The following is a 19,910-nucleotide window of genomic DNA, read 5'->3' on the forward strand; positions in this document are numbered from 1 at the left end:
TCTGCTTGAATAATTTGTTGACTGGAAGTCCTCAGTGTCATTATGCCAGAGGGAGGATAAGCACAAGTGTTCATAGTATCACTCAGTTTTGTTTTAATCCTCTCCTTCGCTACTAATGTTGGACCTCCATATCCATGTGGAATTGGTTCCTACAGGCTGTGTGTGTGTGTGTCCAAGCCGTTTTTAGCTTGCACAGCTTTTCATATGGGCTCACACAGTGTATAGATAACATTACCGCTTTTCAAAGATGTCAGATGGTCTGCAGGCTGATGGACAGACTTGCTTTTATTGGATTGTGGGGAGCAACAGTTTTAGAAGATCTGATTTTAGTTTAAAGTTTTAGTAATTGATTGTTTAGTTGCCTTTGTTTGAGTGTCTTTATGTTCCAGAATATGTTATGTCTTTTGTGTGTTGTTTATGAACTGCAGTACTGTATGAAGTGGCGATAGAAATCGCTTCCAAAATTAGCAATTGGTAGCGCTCAAGCCGAGGTAGCATAGGTCCGCGGGAAAGAGCTTTCCTTTTATAAAGACGCTGACTGCCTGAGAACGGGGTCAATCAATCTTCAGAGTTGAGCAAGGGTGCTTTATATGAGCAGAGCTAGCCAACCGAAGAGCAGTTGGCCACCACATGAGGAGATGTAAGTTTATTCATATGAGCCATTTTATTCAACTCCTTTGGCTGGTGGCTACAGCAGGGTATGACTGTAGGTCACTTTACTTTCGTGGATTCAGCGTAGTGCTCAAAATATATAGTGATGGCTGTACCTTCAAGGAGGTCCAGAGTGCGTTCCATAACTGAGTTTGCCTTCATAATCAACTTGTTGATTTGGTGGGCCTCTCTTGAAGTGATGTTACCAGCCCAGCACACCACAGTGTAGAAAATCACTTTGGCCATCACAAAAGTTGTAGAACACTAAACACTAAGACCAAACTTCTTTTCCCTTTCTTCTATAGTTCCCCTGTGTTATGAGATCAGTCCAATCTGTCATTGATGAGGACTCCCACTTCTACATCCACTCCCTGCGTAGTGACCCAGACATAGAGGCTCAATTAAAATAAACTTTTATGGGCCTGCATTCTACCGTAAAGAGTACATGTCTTCTCTCAGTTCATGAAGTTTTCTTCTAGGACTCTATTTTTTTTTTGTTTTTCCTTCTTGACGCGTTAGTGAATGATACATTTTGAACTGTACTACTATGGGTATGTGCTTAAGTGTGCCCAGAGAAGACCAGTTGTCACTTCCTTGGTTTGTTTCTAGCAAGGATGTTGAGGGGAAAAAAATAGTTGGATGAATTTGTCTCAGAACAGCAAATGTGAGGATAGCCAATTTTGAACTTTTTATTAAATTTGAAAATAAAAATGATTTACTGTATATATTTTCATGTATTGTGCAGTGCTTGTTACTTTGGTGTTATTTTTAGAATTGGGCTAAATAAGCAAAATTGGCAGTCTGCATTACCTGAATTCATTTGTTCATTTTGTACAGTGTCCTCCAACTGGGCTGAAGCTCCTGTTGCAAATGGAGGAGGATGGACAGAAATGGCAATGAAGCTTCCAGCTCCCATCTCTAGTGTAGATGGAGAGAGTTGGGTTATGAGCTCAAAAGCTACTTCATCTCCTGCTAAGCGAACTCCTGAATCGGCTCCTTGGGGACAAGAATCTGAATCCAGTGGTGGGAGTACAGCAAAGGAGTGGCCTGGATCTTGGATGGAGCGCAGATTGTTCAACTCTATTGGTTTGTTGTTTTTTATGTAATAGTTGTATCTGTTGTAATGGCTACAGGATATTATCTTGTGCTTTTCAAAAAATGTATTCAGTGTAAAATTTAAATGTGGCATATTCATTTGTCATGTATCGTAGTACTTAGCTGCTGATAATCTCTTTTTAAGCACCTGAGACTTGCAAGAGTGCAGTGCTTTTCTAACTCATTTTGTTTAGTTTTCATCAAATGTCACTTTTCTGCTGTGATCAGAATAATCATATTTGAACTCGTCCAACCAAAACAATCCTATAAACATCTAGCATATCACCCGATATTATCTTTTACAAATGTAATTTGAGCATTAGTGTTAATGAGTGCAAGATGTTTCAGATGCAGCAAGTGGTGTAGCAGTCCTTGGGTGTGGCGGGGTTGTGGTTTTACATTTCATTTGACTTCTTGTTACTCTGTGAGGTTACACTGAAAGACCACCACATGTGGTAAGAGTCGCCATGGTCTTAAATGTTCTTTACTTGTTTATCTTGAGTTAGAATACTGAGTTCTAAAACATTTCTTCTTGATTTTTCTATCCCTGACCAAACTGAAGAGCACTAACATTACTCTTGTTAAGGAGATCAGAGGTCCCTCTACATTATAGTCTGATGTGTTGCACTAACTCAGATTAGGAGAGAATTTTTAATCTTTGTGTTAGAAATTGGCTGTGAAACTAGTTGAACCTGTACCTGTACCTAGTGACCTTTCGCACCTGCTTATTGTTGACTCCTCTGGTAAACTTACTTTAGCATGTGAGCTATTTTTTACTTCATTTTTTTTTATTGTATAATCAGTTCTTCAAAGGGTTCTCAACCATTTTCCAAGTTACATTGCGGGGGCTCTGTCTCCTTGGTCATTTTGTTCTTCCTACACATTTTGAATATGTCTTCACCTCATTTAGCCATTAAAATACAATGATAAGATCATCTGTGCATCAAGTTGCAAAATTTTGTTTGACGGCTTTCCAGCCAATAACCCCTTGTACACAAAAGCCACAATACTCAGTTAATGTACAACACAGACATAATGTATTATAAATGAGACTATTAAATAACAATAATATATAATAATATAAATAAATGTGGAAATAGAAATTTATTTAAATAAAAAGATAGCAAAGATGTGCAGGATTAAAATCAAGGGGGTTAAAGCACATGTTGAAACGTAAATGTACAAGTTATGCATTTTAGCTACTATAAGAAAGAAGCTGTTTCTAAGTCTGGTTGTGCCTGTATGTATGGCCCTGTAGTGTTTGCCAGAGGACGACGCTCAAACATGCAGGGTCCTGGTGGAGCAGAACCTCGGATGATACCTGGACTCCTCCTTGTAGCACCAGCTGTTGTTGATCCCCTCCATTTCTGGGAGTTTGTCGTCATTGATGCATTGTTTTTACGTTATTATCAGAAAGAGCAGAACATACATTTAGCTAAAAGAGAATCCAGCTCTGCATATAAATTTCATTAACTGCTGAATGTTTTTAAGTATACAGTATTCTGAATAATTTCAATGCTAAATCTTTTTATGCCATTTTGTACAAGTGTATGTCTGCATACCTCTGTATTACACTACTGCACATCCAGACAGCAATGTCCTATCACAATTTTTGCAAACATGAGAATATAGATGCTCAGTGATTTTAGGCCTATTTTTTGTTTGCACTCTTATTTCTGTAAAATGTCTGCAAAATAAGGACCTAAGTAACAAATGATACACACCTCAAAAGTAAAATAAAAAATATTAGAATTTTTGGATTATGTCTCATTTGAAGAATATGCTCAACTACATAAGCATTCACCATAAAGCGTACCATTTGCAAGTTACGACAGTCATTCAGTTGCTTCAGCTTAAAGCAGCAACCTGTGTCTTCAACTTTAAAATGGGGCAAACAAAAAGTAACAAGTAGGGAATATTAAACGCCAGGTTCCAGAGTCCTCACTTTAAGTCCTGGGTAAGCCTACTGTTTTGTACTTCATTTTGTTCTCCTTGTGTTGCTTTTCCCTCCCACATGTGAAGACTTGTTAGGTAGGTTGATTGGAGTTGGCCTTATATCAGTTAGTGTTGGTTCACCACCCTGTGTAAGGCTGATTCCTGCTTTATGACCTGTGCTGCTGGGATACGGTCTGCCCCCGAACTGCATTTGTGGGGTTGGATAATTGTTGCAGAACTATTATAAAATGTAAACGTGTTTCTAACAAACTGTATATAAATAAACGCAATGAAAAAAGGTTTGCATTTGAATGGTAACTGCTACCACTGTGATCATTTTGAGGAATAAATGCTGCAACAACTGAATTTGGAATTTTGTATCCCATTACAGTTGTGGTCTGATATTCCATTTTGACTTGCATAGCCAGTGCACCAGTAGGAGTGTGTGTAGCGTTTAATCATTGGCTGTACTTCAGTTTCAAATGTATATTTGAAAAGAAATTTACCATGGCACTTGAGGGAAACAAAGATGTGCATGGGGTGATGTAATGGTGGATGAACACTACTATCTTACATATAGTGTATAGTTTTACCAAATGAGCTCTGGTGCTGCTGTTTCAGTAATGAAATAAATGTTTTGGCATTCTGATGTCAGTCTGATATTTCTGATATTCACATATTCAGGTTGTCTTTAATCTTGTTTTATGGAACAGTGTTTCAAATTTATTTTATTGTTTAGTAATTGTTTCACCGTTTTCTTAGAAAACTTTTGTATCTTGTTCCTGTTTAGGTACTTGGGGTGGAGCAGATGAAAGAAAAGAAGCTACAGAGAAGAAGCCTCCTGCTTTCAGTGCTTTAGGACTAAGTGCTTCAGTTACAGGTAATTTGCTTTGATGTATTTTTAAATAAGGTGTTTATAAAATTTTGTATATAATTTTGTCACTTTTTAAAAGTAGGATAAATGTTTTAGCCTTAATTTTTCTTACTGCATTTTTGGTCGTGTATCAGTTTTAAATGCTAAACTGTAAGTGCAGTTTCTTTTTTGAGCCACCAGATGGAACTGTTTCGTCATACAAATACATTAGATAGATACTGTATTAATCCCAAGGGGAAATTCACAAATTATTGCCTTTAATTAACACAAACCCATCCTAAATTAATTTTGGTTTAACGGTGATTAACACCTTAAACTACTGGATTATTACTGTTTCTTTTTTTTTTGTTACAGAACAAAGTCCCCAGACCATCAAAGCTGACTTTCAGGACCAGTGTCTTCAAGAAGAAGTTGATTATGCATGGTCTGGCATAAGTATGTGAAGGAGTTTTTAAACAAAACCTTTGTGTGGATGATGTACTGAGTGATGAGGATAATCCACTTGATTTTTGGTTAATATCTAAAGCTTAAAAATTAAAAGTTGTAAATGAGCTGTTTTGAGCTTTCTTGTTCAAATTATTTTTGAGGTCAGCTGCTTATAGTTTAGGGTGTTGTTTATATTTACAGACTACTATTTGTATAGGCTACTTTTCACCAATGGTAAGAAACTTCATACATTTACTGTGTAAAAACAATACAGCTTTCATAAAAAATAAGTACTGTACATCAGAGTTTGTAAAGACATTTAGTGTGTAAGCACATTAAGATAGAAATCTCTGGAGTTTTTGATACTGCAGGTAAATTACAACAGAAATCGATCCTCTTCAGTGGCATTTTTAAGGCACTAGAAAGATACACATTGTTAATATTTTAAATAACCTTAACATTTCTTGCTTGTGCATGTTTTCATGTGCATATTGTTTTTGCAAAATTAATCTACTGAAATCTGCAGTGTATTGTAAACATACATGAAGGCCTTCAAAAATCCCTCTATGTAGAGAGAAAATAATATGGCAGTGATTTGCAGTAAAAGGCTTCTTAACTAGTGAGGTTTCATTATTGTTATTCTGGCATGAGGCTAATGTAAATACAAGTTATTTTGTTTGAATAGAGAAATATTCTTTTACTTTTGTTTTGATGTACTAAATGTGTACAGCTTTTCCTTGGAATATGACATCTATACAAGGGAGTACACCAGCTAATAAAATCCTACATTTTATTTCACAATGCATCAGTGGGAAAAAAAAATTCTATACAGAGAGTACATTTTTGTACTTTTATTTATTAATTTTCTAAATCTTCATATCCCAGTGATCTGCTGCAAGGGTTGTGGGTATACCAGATCTATTTTGATAGCATTGGACAAAGGGCAGGAATCAACTCTGAATGAAAACCAGTTCAATATAGGACTTGTGGTTCAAGTAAATTACAGAATATCATTCTTCAGCCCGTGTTCCTCCTGCTGTTTTGAACTGTTATTTCAGACAATGTCGGCAAACATCGCTGGAATATCCCTTTCCTGTAGTGCCCCTTCTAGACTGTCTGCTCTGCCTTTGTCTAATTAATATACTGTACATGTGTCTCCATATTTTTACTTTGTAAAGTACCTTGTTTTCGTAATGTAAAATGAGAACAGTTCGTTTACACAAACTAGATGTGCTACATGGCTTTGCCTTGCTGTGCACAGATATAAAAAATACTGTATAACTGGTTCATTTCTGATTTATTGTCACATATGGTGGACACTGTAAAATGAAGTGCAGACTTGGCCAAGTGCATCCACTGCCACTGTCCAGCTGCTTGAACCTCTCTTCATAGATATTTCAAATATAACAGTAGGCAATGATCCGTGTCTGTTGTAAAAGCAACTTGTCTAAGATGAGATAAAAAGGCCTACTCTAAGATAAGCGCTGTAATCCAGTGAGACAATGGAATTGTTACCCGGAGGGCTTGTGGAGAGAAAAAAAAAACGGCAGTTGCTACCTTTGATGACATGCCATGTTTGTCAATGTACTTATTTGATCTGTATGAGTGTTGATTAAATTGTCTGGTGCAGCGCACTGGCTAATGGGAACAGTCCCCATGTCAGCATTTTCTACAAGGTTGCAGATAAGATTCATGGGGGTACAATATTTATTAAACATCTTTCTTACACATGGCGACTGGCAATCACTTGAGCTTTGTAGCTCTTGCTAAGTGTGTCATCTTCAAGCTTTGCTAAACTTTTTGCTTCTTTTATTTTGCTTCTGTAAGTGGCCTTAATTTGCTTAAACCAGCAAGCTCCTTTTTTCCATGTGATTGCTGTCAGAACTGTGTGAAAAAGGAGATACAGTGTGTTAGAATGTCCCACTCACTAGAGTATTACTAACGACAAGTAATAAACTAAAAAAATGTGTCAGCTAATTTTCTTAATTTTCCTACAAAGTTAGCAAATTTCAGTCATACCCATCAAGATATTTTTGAGGTTTTGGGGTATTTAGTTTTTCTGTGGTTGGTGGGTTGGGGGTTATTTCTAAACATTGATGTATTGAAGTGTCCTTTTTTAGTTGATACATACTGCCTTAAAGGTATCATCCAATCAAATTCCAGCTTACTTAATTAAGGACATTTTTAATTTGACTATTTCAGCTGCCATGACTAATTTGCCCTTCTGTAAGCTAACATCCATCCATCCATTATCCAACTCGCTATATCCTAACTACAGGGTCACGGGGGTCTGCTGGAGGCAATACAGGGGGCATGGCAGGAAACAAACCCTGGGCAGGGCACACACACACCCACACACCAAACACACACTAGGGACAATTTAGGATCACAGGTGCACCTAACCTGCATGTCTTTGGACTGTGGGAGGAAACCCACGCAGACATGGGGAGAACATGCAAACTCCACGCAGGGAGGACCCGGGAAGTGAACCTGGGTCTCCTAACTGCGAGGCAGCAGCACTACCCACTGCGCCACCGTGCCACCCATAAGCTAACATGGATGCACTAATTTCTTCTAACATTGGCTCTTTTGAAGCAAATACATTTTCAAGACAAAGGATTACCCAGATTTCTGTGCTATTTACTCATAACAATGTTGTCTCATCTTCCGGTAAATCACTGAAAAGACCAAGACATTCTGCTTTAACTAATAGCACAAAATAGTTGTACTGCTCATTGTCAATAATGAATACATCATTTAAACATTTGCATTCCAGAGTGGAAAGATTATATGAAAATCTTGGTCAAGGACTGAAAACTAATCCTATTCCAGTCATAAAGTTGAGATTGAAGGTACCTATTTAGCCAAACGTTTGCTATTGGTAGAACTAATATTGGTAGAAATATCTGTTCATGTGTGCCATGTTCCAATCAAACAAAAGGAAAAGAACTGTAAAGATGTAAAATAAAAAAAAAATTAAAAGATCATGCATCCTTCTTAGTGTATATGAACACTAGAGAGAATGGGTATTGTTTTGGTTTTCCTTCTGTTGCATAGGCCTTTGTGTTGTAGTTACTGCTGTTGGGTGCGGGTGTGTTTTAATTAGTAAAAAATATGAACAGTCTAGCTACAAATGTCCCTCTGGTATTTTTGTATTTGCTGCATTGTTTTGTTTTATTGTTTCTTTTGTTTATTTTTCAGGTGACTCTGCCAATCCAGACTGGGTTGCTCCTTCTGTAGAGTGGGGGAATTGTGATGAGCAGGAAGCCACACCTTCCCCAGAGTCTGAAGAACCTGCATTGGAAACGCATAAGGTCAGCCATTATATTTTTCACAGCTACAGGTCACCTGCATGTGTAGTTTTTTTTCTGAGAAAACACTATTTCATAATCATAACAGCATTTATTTTTGATTCCTGCCTTTTTTTTACAGTTTGTTTGAGCAGTTTATTATGAGAGACATAGATATGAATGGCATAGAAGCTCACAGTCCCAGACATTCTTAATCTCATGTTCCTAAATGTGTTGACTCACAGCAAAAAAGCCAATGCATTTTTAAGAGTAAATGGAAAAGTGAATCTGGATTTGACTTTCCTTTTTGTAGGATTATAATTAGTCGAGCCTTAATCAATGGTCAGATTTACTTAAAGGATTTCATGAAATAGTGTTAAGCCTGTTTTCTTCAAAAAAACATGCACCATTATTAGACTGTGCTAAAGCACTAGGAGTAAGAATCCTCTCCTTTCTCCTGGTTCTACAAAATCTCAGTGCAAAGGATACATCAGTCAATTGATAAACAGTACAGTGTATGATTTAGTATAATTTCACAAATAACATCTTTGTCTTTTCTGTGTTTCCCTTTACTACGTGCAACAAATGTTCTTGTAGTTAAGATTTACAGAGAAACACTTATTGTGGTACTGACTGCCATAGAGTATCTGTCGAGTGATGATGGAGTAATCCTTTCAAAACATTTTGCCAATCTGAGAAGCCATTTACTAGCACAGGGATGTTAAACTCGGTTCCTTGGGAGTCACACTGGTTACAGGTGTTCATTCCTGTCAGACCTTTAATTAGTAGTAATAGTAGTAATATATTTTATGCTGTCCAAATTGTGGATGCATGTGTGCTTATTATCATTTACAGTGTATATATTCTGTAACATATTTTTAAGCAGTGATGTAAATCCAAAGATTTTCAAATTGGAGAAGTTTTTTTTTTTTTTTTGTAAACTGCAAATGCATTTCATTATATAAATACAATTCAGTGCTACAACATGAAGCAAAATTCTCTTGTAAATGTGTAGCTTATAACATTTGGGGGGAATTCCCCTCTGCTTCTTTCGTTGTAGACCAGTGTTTAGAACTAATATCTTTGAATAAAGTTTCCTGCATATTTGTGAAATGAAGTTGGCTATATAAGTGTACAAGAAGCAGGTAAACATTAACATTGTGATGCATTTTCTAAGAATATATAGTACTCAGAAATGTCTTCTATCATGAAGCAGTGCATGATTAAACATTCTGCTGTATGTAAAACTGCATATGTTTGTCTTGTTCAAGGTTTCTGATGATGATAAAGAAAAGCTTGATAATGCTGCTGCAATTGGCGTTAAGTCAAAAAAGAAAAAGAAAAAGAAGAAGAAACAAGGGGAAGAGTCCAGCGCTCCTGCCCAGGTAACACATTTTATAGACACCATGTGGAGATATTATAAACTATATTGTAAATATGTGGTTTTTGACTCATTGTTTTTCATGTAAAGTGTGTTGTTTTAGCACTAATAACGCCTGCCTTGTTAGTATGCCCAAGTGCTTTAGGCAGCTCATCTATGAATAAAAGCTTACTACATCTGCTCAGACACTTAAACATTTTTCTTCACATCAGGGTAATTTTCAGTATCTTCTAAATGTTTTTTGTGTTTATTAATCGATTCTTTCACAAGATACTTGCACAAAGAAGGCAGTTACATTATGATGTATCTCAATGCATTACTACCATAATAATGGCTGTATTTGGAGAACATATGGCAGTTTGTTGTTTTTACATTTTACAAAATGGATTCTACTAAATTCCACAGTTATAATGAGAATATGTAGCGGTGTGAGAAGGATGTGTGATTTACACTGGACATACATACCTAGCAGTTGCTGTAACTAAAAAGTACTTTAAATAACTTACTACCCCAGTGATTTAAGTGCAATTCCTGTTAGAGGAAGGCTTTTCATCATTTTACTAAGTTTATACAGGACTTACTAATTATGTTACAGATGTGAAATTCATAATTCATTATAATGAAACACATTGACCGAAGCATGTATGCAATGCTAACCCGTTTGCCACATTTATCAGTGTTCTTAATCTCATTCACTTTATGTGGGTGTTTGTGACCCTGTTGGGAGCACTCCACTCACTAGCACACAAACTCTTTGATTAAATTATTCAAATCTCTGTTAGATATGTCATTATTTTTAGGCAGTACACAAAGTAAACCACACCGTGTGCAAGAAGGATCATCTTCCTGGTGTAATCAAAGGCCTTGGTTCATATCATCTGTTTATAAAGCAGAACCACAGTGGTTTTCTTGGCAATTCCTTGACACCAGTTGTCTTATGTAGTACACAATAAATATCAGAGATTTTGATTTCACTTACCTGTGTGTTAACAGTTTTACATCAACACATGTGCTGGTCAGCGCCGAGTAACTCGTAATGTGTCAACGTAGTCTCTAAAGCAGCACTCCAAATGTTAAAATGAATAGATCACGTCTTTTCCACATTTGCAGTTATATATTGCCACATTTAATACTGTATAATGTAGTGCCCGGTCTGAACATGGAAAATGAATGTCATAGTAAATGTCTTGTAAGATTTGCCCATTTGTATTCAAGCTAGTCAGCTGAAATCGAACTCCCTGCTTTGATAACCAGCAATGGCCATAATCTTCAAACCAGCACACAAAAAAATGATTTCTCACTAGATTTCCTCTGTATGGTACCTGTTGATCACAGATTTGTATTTCGTAACTTCTGGTGTCCATCAGTGCTGAATTCTTTTATTCCCATTTACTTATTTAGATTTATTTTTATTGTATTGATTAATTTTTATATATGAGGTAAATCTCAATGTTTATGTTGTTAAGTGCATTCTGCAGAATAAACAGAGACAAATTAATATATTCATTCAGTCAATTATTTTTTTAAGTTACATGAAGAGCAAGAGACGTCTGCAGTTGAATTACAAGAGCCTGTACCATCAGCTCATGCTGAACCCAAAATTGAAGATGGAAATGTTAATGAACAAGTTGAAGTGAATGTTGATAATTTCTTATTGGTAAGTCTTCTTTCTAGTCCGTGCCTTTACAGTTGATACTTTGTGAACGTCCAGGTTGTTATGCAGTAAGCGAACTGGTTTGACACAGCTTATATAATATACTCTGCTATTTCCAGTTATGGTTTAAAGCTCTGTACATTTTTTAGGAATCGGCTAATTTACCAATTTTTTTTAGGAATATATATGTATTAGGTGCCATTCACATTTATTACACTATTAGGTTACCTGAAAAATGAATAAATAAAAGTCAATGTGGCCTCCCTGACACTAAAGGATTACTTTTTTTTTTTCCCCCCACCATGTAATAATTATAAAAGAGTTTCTGTTCGTAGCTCCCCTACCAGCCGTTTTAAAAAAACAGTTACTAAAAATAAAGGGGATACAAGTCATAATAAAGAAGAGTATAACAAAGTATTGTATAACCACCTATGAAAAACAGAACAATATATTTCAATTAAGAAAAAGTGTTTTCTGGAGAGAAGAATAAATGAATTTGGTTAAATGTATGTTGCCAATAGCTGTTTTTAAAAAGAACCCTGCCATTAAATGAGTTGTTACCCTAGCAAATCCAAATTAGAATTATGTAACATATATATGTGTATGAAACACAGTAATCCCAGTATTTTCTTTTAGGTTCTCACAGCAGAGAAGAATAGTGAACTGCTTCTGAATTATTTAGTTAAATGTATGTTGCCAATAGTTTTTTTAAAGACACTTGCCATTAAAGTGAATTACTACCCTAGTAAATCTAAATTAGAATTATGAAACTTGTATTTTTACAAAACACAGTAATTCCAGTATCTTCCTTTGTTCCTGCTTCTATGGTTTATTTTTTTTTATATTAATCCATACACTTGCAAGACTCACTTTGTTGGAAGGTTTATCTGTTGTCTTAAAATTTGATAATGGCACCACTGTAATAATTAAAAATAAGCTACATTTGACAAAGATCACAGTGAAGATAAACAACATGCAAATGCTGACCAGTGTCACTACTAAGATTAAGTGACTTCCATCAGCTAAGTGAAGATAAATAATGAAGGAGCAGTTCAAATTTAACCATGCCCTTTGGCCACCAAATTAAACAGTGGCTCAGCTTAAAAAATGTAAGTAAAAACTGAGGAGGTCGATTGTATTTTAAAAGTTTGTGTTAATGACAGAAGTTCAAATATTTTTAAAAATGTGGATTATTCAGTTTAGAAAAATGTCTGTGAAACTTGGACAACCAAAAGAGCAAATGAAAAGAAAATTGATAGACATGATTGAAAAAGAAGACACAAATCACAAGCCTGACAACTCAGTTAGCTTTTAGTCATCCTGAAAAAATCCATGCAATTCTTTAATTTTTGTAAGATTCAATTCATTTTCTTTAAAGAATACTGGAAGAGATCCTCTTTCCCCCTTACATACAATTAGTGGACATCTTACCGTTTATCAGCAGGCTTTAGGCAGAAAGCTTTTGAAGCCCTTGTTTGTGAAGTTTGGCCATAATTAGTATTCCTTAAATTGGCCATAATCTGATCACATCCTGAGATAAGAAGACTCGGGCGTCAAGGCATATATACTCATAAGAAAACTTTTTTTTTTTTTTCCCCTACAGTACCACAAAGAGTGTCAGTTAACTAAACAATTACTATATACATCAGTTTTCTTCATCTTTTTTTTCCAGTAAAGCATCACAAACAACTTGAGAGTACTCGCACAATAAGTGTAACGCATAAACCAAACCCAAGAACAAAAGCACATCATGCTTAATTGTGGTCAGCTTGTAGATACGTATGTTAACAAATCCTCCTAGAACAAAACTTGCATAAAATGTGCTGTGGCTCATGTGCCTAATACAAGTACCAGTCCTCTAGATGACTTTGGTCACTTTGTACATCTTTACATAGAATAGTCATTGGCTCTTGTTGATATTGCGTATCTTTAGGTGCAAGATCTTAGTTAGGTTATGTTACTGTTTTTAGACAGTAGTATATGTAACTTGCCCAGTATGCCTCAAATGTAAAGCAATATTTCCAGAAAGCAGAAATACATAGTATAAAGATAATAGAAGATGGAGAAAAACAAATACCATGTTGCAGAACCATTGGAAGTAGCAGCTGTTCATAAACTGAGCCAGTGCAGAGCATGGAAGATGGGTGAAGACAGAGGGAACTCTCTTGCAAGCACTACAGAGATGCTTCTGTGCTGCTGAAGTTCAGTAGTCTGGGTGTGACCACTGGCAGGTGGCCTTAAGGACCCTGGCTTGATTTGTTCAGAGTTAAGAAAAGTGAGGCACATGGTGTTGCAATTGAGCCCAAGTTGAGGTGTGTGAATGTTTACAACAACAACAACATTTATTTCTATAGCACATTTTCATACAAACAGTAGCTCAAAGTGCTTTACATAATAAAGAATAGAAAAATAAAAGACACAATAAGAAAACTAAATAAATCAACATTAATTAACATCGAATAAGGTTCAATGGCCAGGGGGGACAGAAAAAACAAAAAAAACTTCAGACAGCTGGAGAAAAAATAAAATCTGTAGGGATTCCAGACCATGAGACCGCCCAGTCCCCTCTGGGCATTCTACCTAACATAAATGAAACAGTCCTCTTTGGATTTAGGGTTCTCACGGAAGGGCTTGATGAAGATGGTCACGTAGACTTCTGCCTTTTAATCCGTCCATCATTGTTGGAGCATCATGAAGCTTTGAGTAGGTGGAGGTGGCGCAGGCCACCACCACAAAGAAACCGGAAAAAGAAACCGAAGAGAGAGTTTAGGCGGTGAGTGTGTGTGGAACATCAAGGTGGATATGCGGGGTAGCCAAGCAAGGAGAAAGGAGACAAAATTACCCCCATGACTATCACCTGAATGTCTGCGCATTGTTACAATCCAGATTCATCCTGTTAAATCTGTCTCTGATGATATGAAAATTTCTTTTAACAAACTAAAATCCTGGAATGTATCTACTTTAACTTAAGCATTACTGTAGTAAGTTGGTTAATGACTTCTGAAAAGTAATTTATTAAAATTACATTTTTTCTTAATCTTATTTGTACAGTTGAAACCTGAGCTACCAGTTTCAGTGATGAAAGAGTCCTCTATAACTGTTTTGGACAGTACTTCACAGAAGATCATTTCACAAGTGCCACAGAGGTTACCAGAGCCAGATCCTTCAGCTGTTATGATTGCTAAACAAAACAGCGTGCCTCCTCCTACACAAAGTGAGTAAACATAAACTCTCATCTTAATGGACGTGCAGGCTATTTGCGTCGTGAGATTCTTTTTGACTTGAGAGTATATGTCTGTTTGCTAGGTGGTTAACAGTCTTAATTCCAAAACCTGCTGAATCTTTTAAGCATTTTTGGAGAGAATAAGTGAATTGTATTAATTGCATGCAGTATTACAAAATAAAATGGTGCACTATGAATATTAATGATAAATTAACATTACTCAAAGTTATTGTCTGCTTTTACATGCATTTTTTATTACTATTTAATTTAATATTGTTTTTTGTATCCGTATACTGCTGCCGGATTATGTATCTATCTGTCTGAATAGGCAGCTGATACTGGGACTTGATTTACTCAAAAGATATTTTTGAAACCAAGCTATTTATGTGGTGTTTAGTCTACTGTACATTCTACATACAGTATATGTCACTTGGTGCTCAGAGTCAACAAGTAACCTTTTTAGTGGAAAATATGGTGCACCTGGAGAAAATGCTAAAACACAGACACAGGGAACGCACAAGAGCTTCAAAGCGAGGGCCTTGGAGTTGTGAGGCAGCAATATACCTCTATGCCACTATATTCTTTAGTGTGGTTGAGAAAGTGGGCTTTCTTTCAATTAAAAAAAAAAAAAAAGCGTATTATGTATAGATCCCTTTTCTAGAACACTTCTTGAATACTGAAGAAATCAGCTATGCTGTTTGTCAGTTAACCAAGCAAGCTTCTCACACCTTTTCTTGCCCGAGACAACTGGAGCATACTGTATGTTTATAGGTAACAAGGAATCAAATAAATTAGTTAAAATAGGTTAACAATCAGATATTCTCTTGAAAGTCTTGTGCAAGCTACAAAGATTTTAACTTGAAGGAATGGTCACATTTTAATGCAGTTTAATTAAAGTGATTTTTCATGATGTTTTAGAACATTGAAAGCATGAGTCTGCAAAAAAAAAAAAATCATGTTGGTAGCCTAAAGGTGGACAATATATTGAACTTTAAATTTGATTCTGTATTTCAGAAATATCAAAATGAAAAAGCCAGTATTGTGATGTTCAACACTTTAATTTTCCAAAACTACTTCTGAATATTAAATAAAATCCACGAAATCGCCAACACAATTTCTATTTGTGACTCCTTCGACTCTGCCCATGTTGCCTGGCAGTGATGAACATGAGGAAAAAAATGAAGTGAGGATCAGAAAGGGAAGCATTTAGAACAGGTGGGGTTAGTGCTGCTGTTTACAGATGGTTTGTTTTTCCCCAGGATAACAGTCAGATAACGAGACAAACTAGTAATTCACCAGAAGTCAGATGCCCAAGCAGTGTGAATCCTTTTCCAGCCCTTTAACATTACTGAAATGTTGCAAGCTGGATTAAAAAGGCAGACTTTGTGATATTCTTTTTTTGTACCTGCCATGCTAAATAAATCTTTTCAAGGTGCAATCTTGAAACATTCATTCTAATATAACAGTCACTCAGAAGACAGAATTTGTGTTAAGTGGCTGATTTGAAAGTACACCACAGAATGATGGAGATTTTTAATGGCAATTTCTAGTATTTAGGTGGCTTTTAATATTTAAGACTTTCAAGAAGTAAACAGTTCAAAATTGTGATTTTTGGCAGTTCAAAAGTTTAGTTTTTGTTGCTTTGCTCAAAGTTTAATACTTGGTGGATTTTTCTTCTCTGATGGTTAAACATTAAGTATACATTCACACTAAGACAAGCTTAAAATGAATCTCTTTCACAAGGTTGATCAGACTGAAGCAAAGTAAACCTTTTTTTATTATTCCTCCTTTCTCTTGTTGTAGCTAGGTTCTTTATATTAGCTTTTGCAGATTTTCCACTTACAGTACGTATATGTGTGTGTGATAAAAATAACAGAACACTTTTTGTGATTTATGATTTCAGAGGAAATGGCTAGAAGCCCTACAATTATTAGCAGATGTTGCTTTTTCCTCTTCCTCTCAGTGACTTATTGGTGGTTAGAACTCGCCTCTGCTACCTGCACATCCAGATGGACACTACACTATTTACTGTGTTTCTTTCTGATAGTTTATAGCAAGTACAGAACAAATATATATTTGTGTGTGTATTTATATCAATTGACATACTATATATGTGTCTAAATAATTTTATTGGAGTTGTTTGGATAGCCGTTCACCTTAATGAAAGAAATAAACAGGCTATATTTTATGTTTCACCAGTATATAAGTACCAACATTATTACACTTTACAAATGTGAAACTGATTTGAGAGCTTTTTCTTAGGTGTTTACGGGTTAATCTTCTAGTATTTCACTCATGAAAAGCTGGCATGTAATAAATCTATCTTTAATGGAGAAGATTAAAAAGTGGGACAAATGATGATAAAAGCCCTGTGGCACACTTTCTTTCAAGGCTAATGCCAATGTGAGACATGGGGTACAAAACCACATGAATGGGGGCCAGTGTTATAATAAGAATAGCTGCTACTGCATCATCTGTTTTTAATCTTTTTTGTGTGTTTTTTTTATCGAGTGTTTTGATAGGTGTTTTCCTAATGGTAACTCTATGTTCACTGTTTGATGAGATATCCACTCTGAACCACAAAATTATTTAGTTCAAAGTTAAGTTTATTTCAGTGTTAGAAATTTATGGTAAAAAATAAAAAGGTTTGTGATTTTTGTGCTGCTGTTGGACTAGATGACTTTATCAGTTTGCATCTACAGTTGATCAAGTATGTTGTGTACTGATGGTGCAGGCTAACTGATTTCACTCCAGAACAAGTCGGGATTGGCCATGTGTTGATAGAGGCTAGAATTTAGTTTTTGTTTCCGATTAATGACTGAAAATGAGTGTAATTTTTATAGATGGGGTGTTTTGTCAAAAAAAATATTCTCTTAAAATTTTGGCTTGCAAGCAAAAATACCACCACAGGACGAAATTGAAGGTGGTGTAATGTTCACCACAGAAAAATGTTAAACTATGACAATCTCAATATATAGTGCTAGGAATTCTGTATACTTTTCAATTTTATGTCTTTGATTGACATTGCAGAAATTTAGCAGCTCAGTTTTTTTTATAAGGGCGGAGATATACTTAACACTATACGAACTTGAATAGGCTGCTGCTACGTAAGCTCTCTATACTTGCGCACATACTTTAAGTAAATCTGGAGGATTCCACCAGGTGTCAGTGCAAGAAATCACAGGGAAAAAACTGTGTCCGGTTTCGCCGAGTTGTCAATTGAGGGAAATTATTATTTGCATTCCGATGCTGTTGTGAAGATAAAAAAAGAGACTACAACAGTGACACAGAATGTTGAGACAGTATGTGATAACTTTAAATGTATCATGCCATTATGATGGGGAATATGGTTTGCTTCACCACATTGAACCATTCATCAAATATTGAAGCACGCAGAGTGATCCTGTGGGAGCTGCAAGCCTGCCGTCACATATTGATAGTAAACAACAATGCTGACATCCATGTACCAAAACTTGCACACACACACACACCACCCATATTTCTGCTGCTACTGCAAGTCACGCACGTTTTGTGTTAATTTGTGAGGACGTGCTTGGGGGAAATGTCAAAGGAAAACGCAAGACTTCCACTTCAGTATGACTGTTTCACAGCTAGCTAGTCTGCATCATCAAACAAGTGATGGCCGCATATGGTATGAAGAAAATGTCAGGATGTCTATAGATGGATGAAACCTAGTGAGCCTTCCTTGCATTTTTTTTGGACTCCAGTCTGGCTGTGGAACAGCTTTGCTTTTGAGCCCCCAAAAATGTGTGTACCAAGTATAAAAATGGCTGTCATTCTAAATGGCTCATATATTTCTTTTTAACTCTTTGAGTTAATGCTGAAAGCCTACAATTCAATCATATCTTGATTGCTTCTTTTCAAATCCATTGTGGTGTATTCAGAGCCAAAATTGTGAAAACTGTATCACTGTCCCAAATACTTATGGACCTAACTGTACGTTATTGAGCTCATGTTGCAGGTTGGTAATCCTAGCAACACACAAAGAAACATTTGTAAGTGTTTGAAACTCCATAATATGTATTTATTTTTGAAGTCCTACCCCATTTTGATTCTCTATCCGCTAGTTTCAAAAGCTTGTTTCTGTGCTGTGTTTTATAGTAGTTATGTCTGTTTTAGAGTTTAATGGATTTTTTTCCTCTTTCAGCAAAATCTGAAGAAAACTGGGAATCACCAAAACAAGTGAAGAAGAAGAAAAAAGCAAGAAGAGAAACATGATTTTTTTTTTTTAAATCGACCTAAACCGAAGATTATGCAAAACAATTTTGGGGGAGACAGCGTCCATGTTTATGCAATAATTTGAAAGTGTACAGGATTTTATATAAACATTGTCTGTATGCTTTATAATCAAAACTGACCAGTTACAGTCTTGACCAGCATATTTGAATGCCCAGGCAGTCAAGAAGTCTGAATTGCAACCAGGTGGTGTGCATCTGAAAGATGCTGCAATGTGGGAATCCGAAAAAAGGCTCTGAAAGTTCAAGGGATATTTTGTAAGGCAGGGTTAACTGATGAAGTGCAGAAATTATTTTATTTTCCTTACTGTTAATAACCTGGGTGGGCATGTAGCAATCTAGGTTGCTTATGCATTTTAAAAGAACTGGACCTTTTGGAAGGGCAAGGTGTAGTGATTGAGTAGTACTTCAGTTTTATTGCTAGCATTTGCAGCAACATACTAAGTTCTCATAGGGACATTTCTTAAACCTTTTGGTGATTTTTGTATGTTTCAGTTTGCATCACATATTGCTCTTGATTAAACAATATAGAATTATCACTGGGTAATTTTACTATTAATTATTGCTTTCTGAATACATGGTGTACCATTTTTGTATTGCATAGCTGCTTAGATAAAAAAAAAAAAAAAACTTATTTGAGTCAGTCCTTAATTATACATTTAGGTTTTGTAAAATTAAGCCATATGTACAATAAAAAAAGGCATTTTTAAATTGTTGTATTAGTTTTCTTCAGTCGTGTTTCTTTTGTTTGCTTGCAAATACATTTCTGATTGTGGTATGTTTTTTTGTCATTTTGCTTGAAATCAACATGGCTTATCCAGTGCAATATGTGATGTAATGGTTGTGTTAGGGGACTGTAATGACACATTCTCCACAGACAGCTTTAATCCATATAGTCTGGGTCAGTAATACAGTTTCAGGAAAAAAGAAATTTGTTGCCTTAACCTCTAGTATGTGGTGTATACATTTAGATACCTTTACTGCACATAGGGATTTTATAAGAATTTACATAAAGTCTTGAAAAGATCGTGTTTTCTTTATATTATCAGTAGTTTGGGGAGCAAAAAAGTACTGTTCCTTAAATTTGTTGACAATTGAAATGCCCTATGTGGTACATACAGTAAA

The 19,910-nt window shown here is 35.8% G+C and overlaps 1 protein-coding gene across 2 annotated transcripts in view; it reads left to right on the top strand.

The window, feature by feature from the left end:
* The window catches only part of LOC120515360 (protein LYRIC-like), a 41,785-nt gene extending 22,089 nt beyond the window's left edge, over positions 1 to 19,696 (top strand). Inside the window, exons 6-13 of one of the 2 annotated variants that reach the window (XM_039736239.1) lie at positions 1,489 to 1,737; positions 4,472 to 4,561; positions 4,910 to 4,990; positions 8,183 to 8,295; positions 9,543 to 9,656; positions 11,181 to 11,309; positions 14,358 to 14,520; positions 15,544 to 15,749. In XM_039736239.1, coding sequence (XP_039592173.1) covers positions 1,489 to 1,737; positions 4,472 to 4,561; positions 4,910 to 4,990; positions 8,183 to 8,295; positions 9,543 to 9,656; positions 11,181 to 11,309; positions 14,358 to 14,520; positions 15,544 to 15,557 — 953 coding nt within the window. In that variant the 3' untranslated portion in view covers positions 15,558 to 15,749. Of the gene's footprint in view, positions 1 to 1,488; positions 1,738 to 4,471; positions 4,562 to 4,909; positions 4,991 to 8,182; positions 8,296 to 9,542; positions 9,657 to 11,180; positions 11,310 to 14,357; positions 14,521 to 15,543; positions 15,750 to 18,697 lie in introns of those variants that run through there. The other variant, XM_039736238.1, reaches the window with a different exon arrangement.
* Positions 19,697 to 19,910: the final 214 nt, after the last annotated feature.

The sequence above is a fragment of the Polypterus senegalus genome, chromosome 15 (genome assembly GCF_016835505.1).
Source record: "Polypterus senegalus isolate Bchr_013 chromosome 15, ASM1683550v1, whole genome shotgun sequence".
In the NCBI taxonomy this organism is placed as follows: Eukaryota; Metazoa; Chordata; class Cladistia; order Polypteriformes; family Polypteridae; genus Polypterus; species Polypterus senegalus.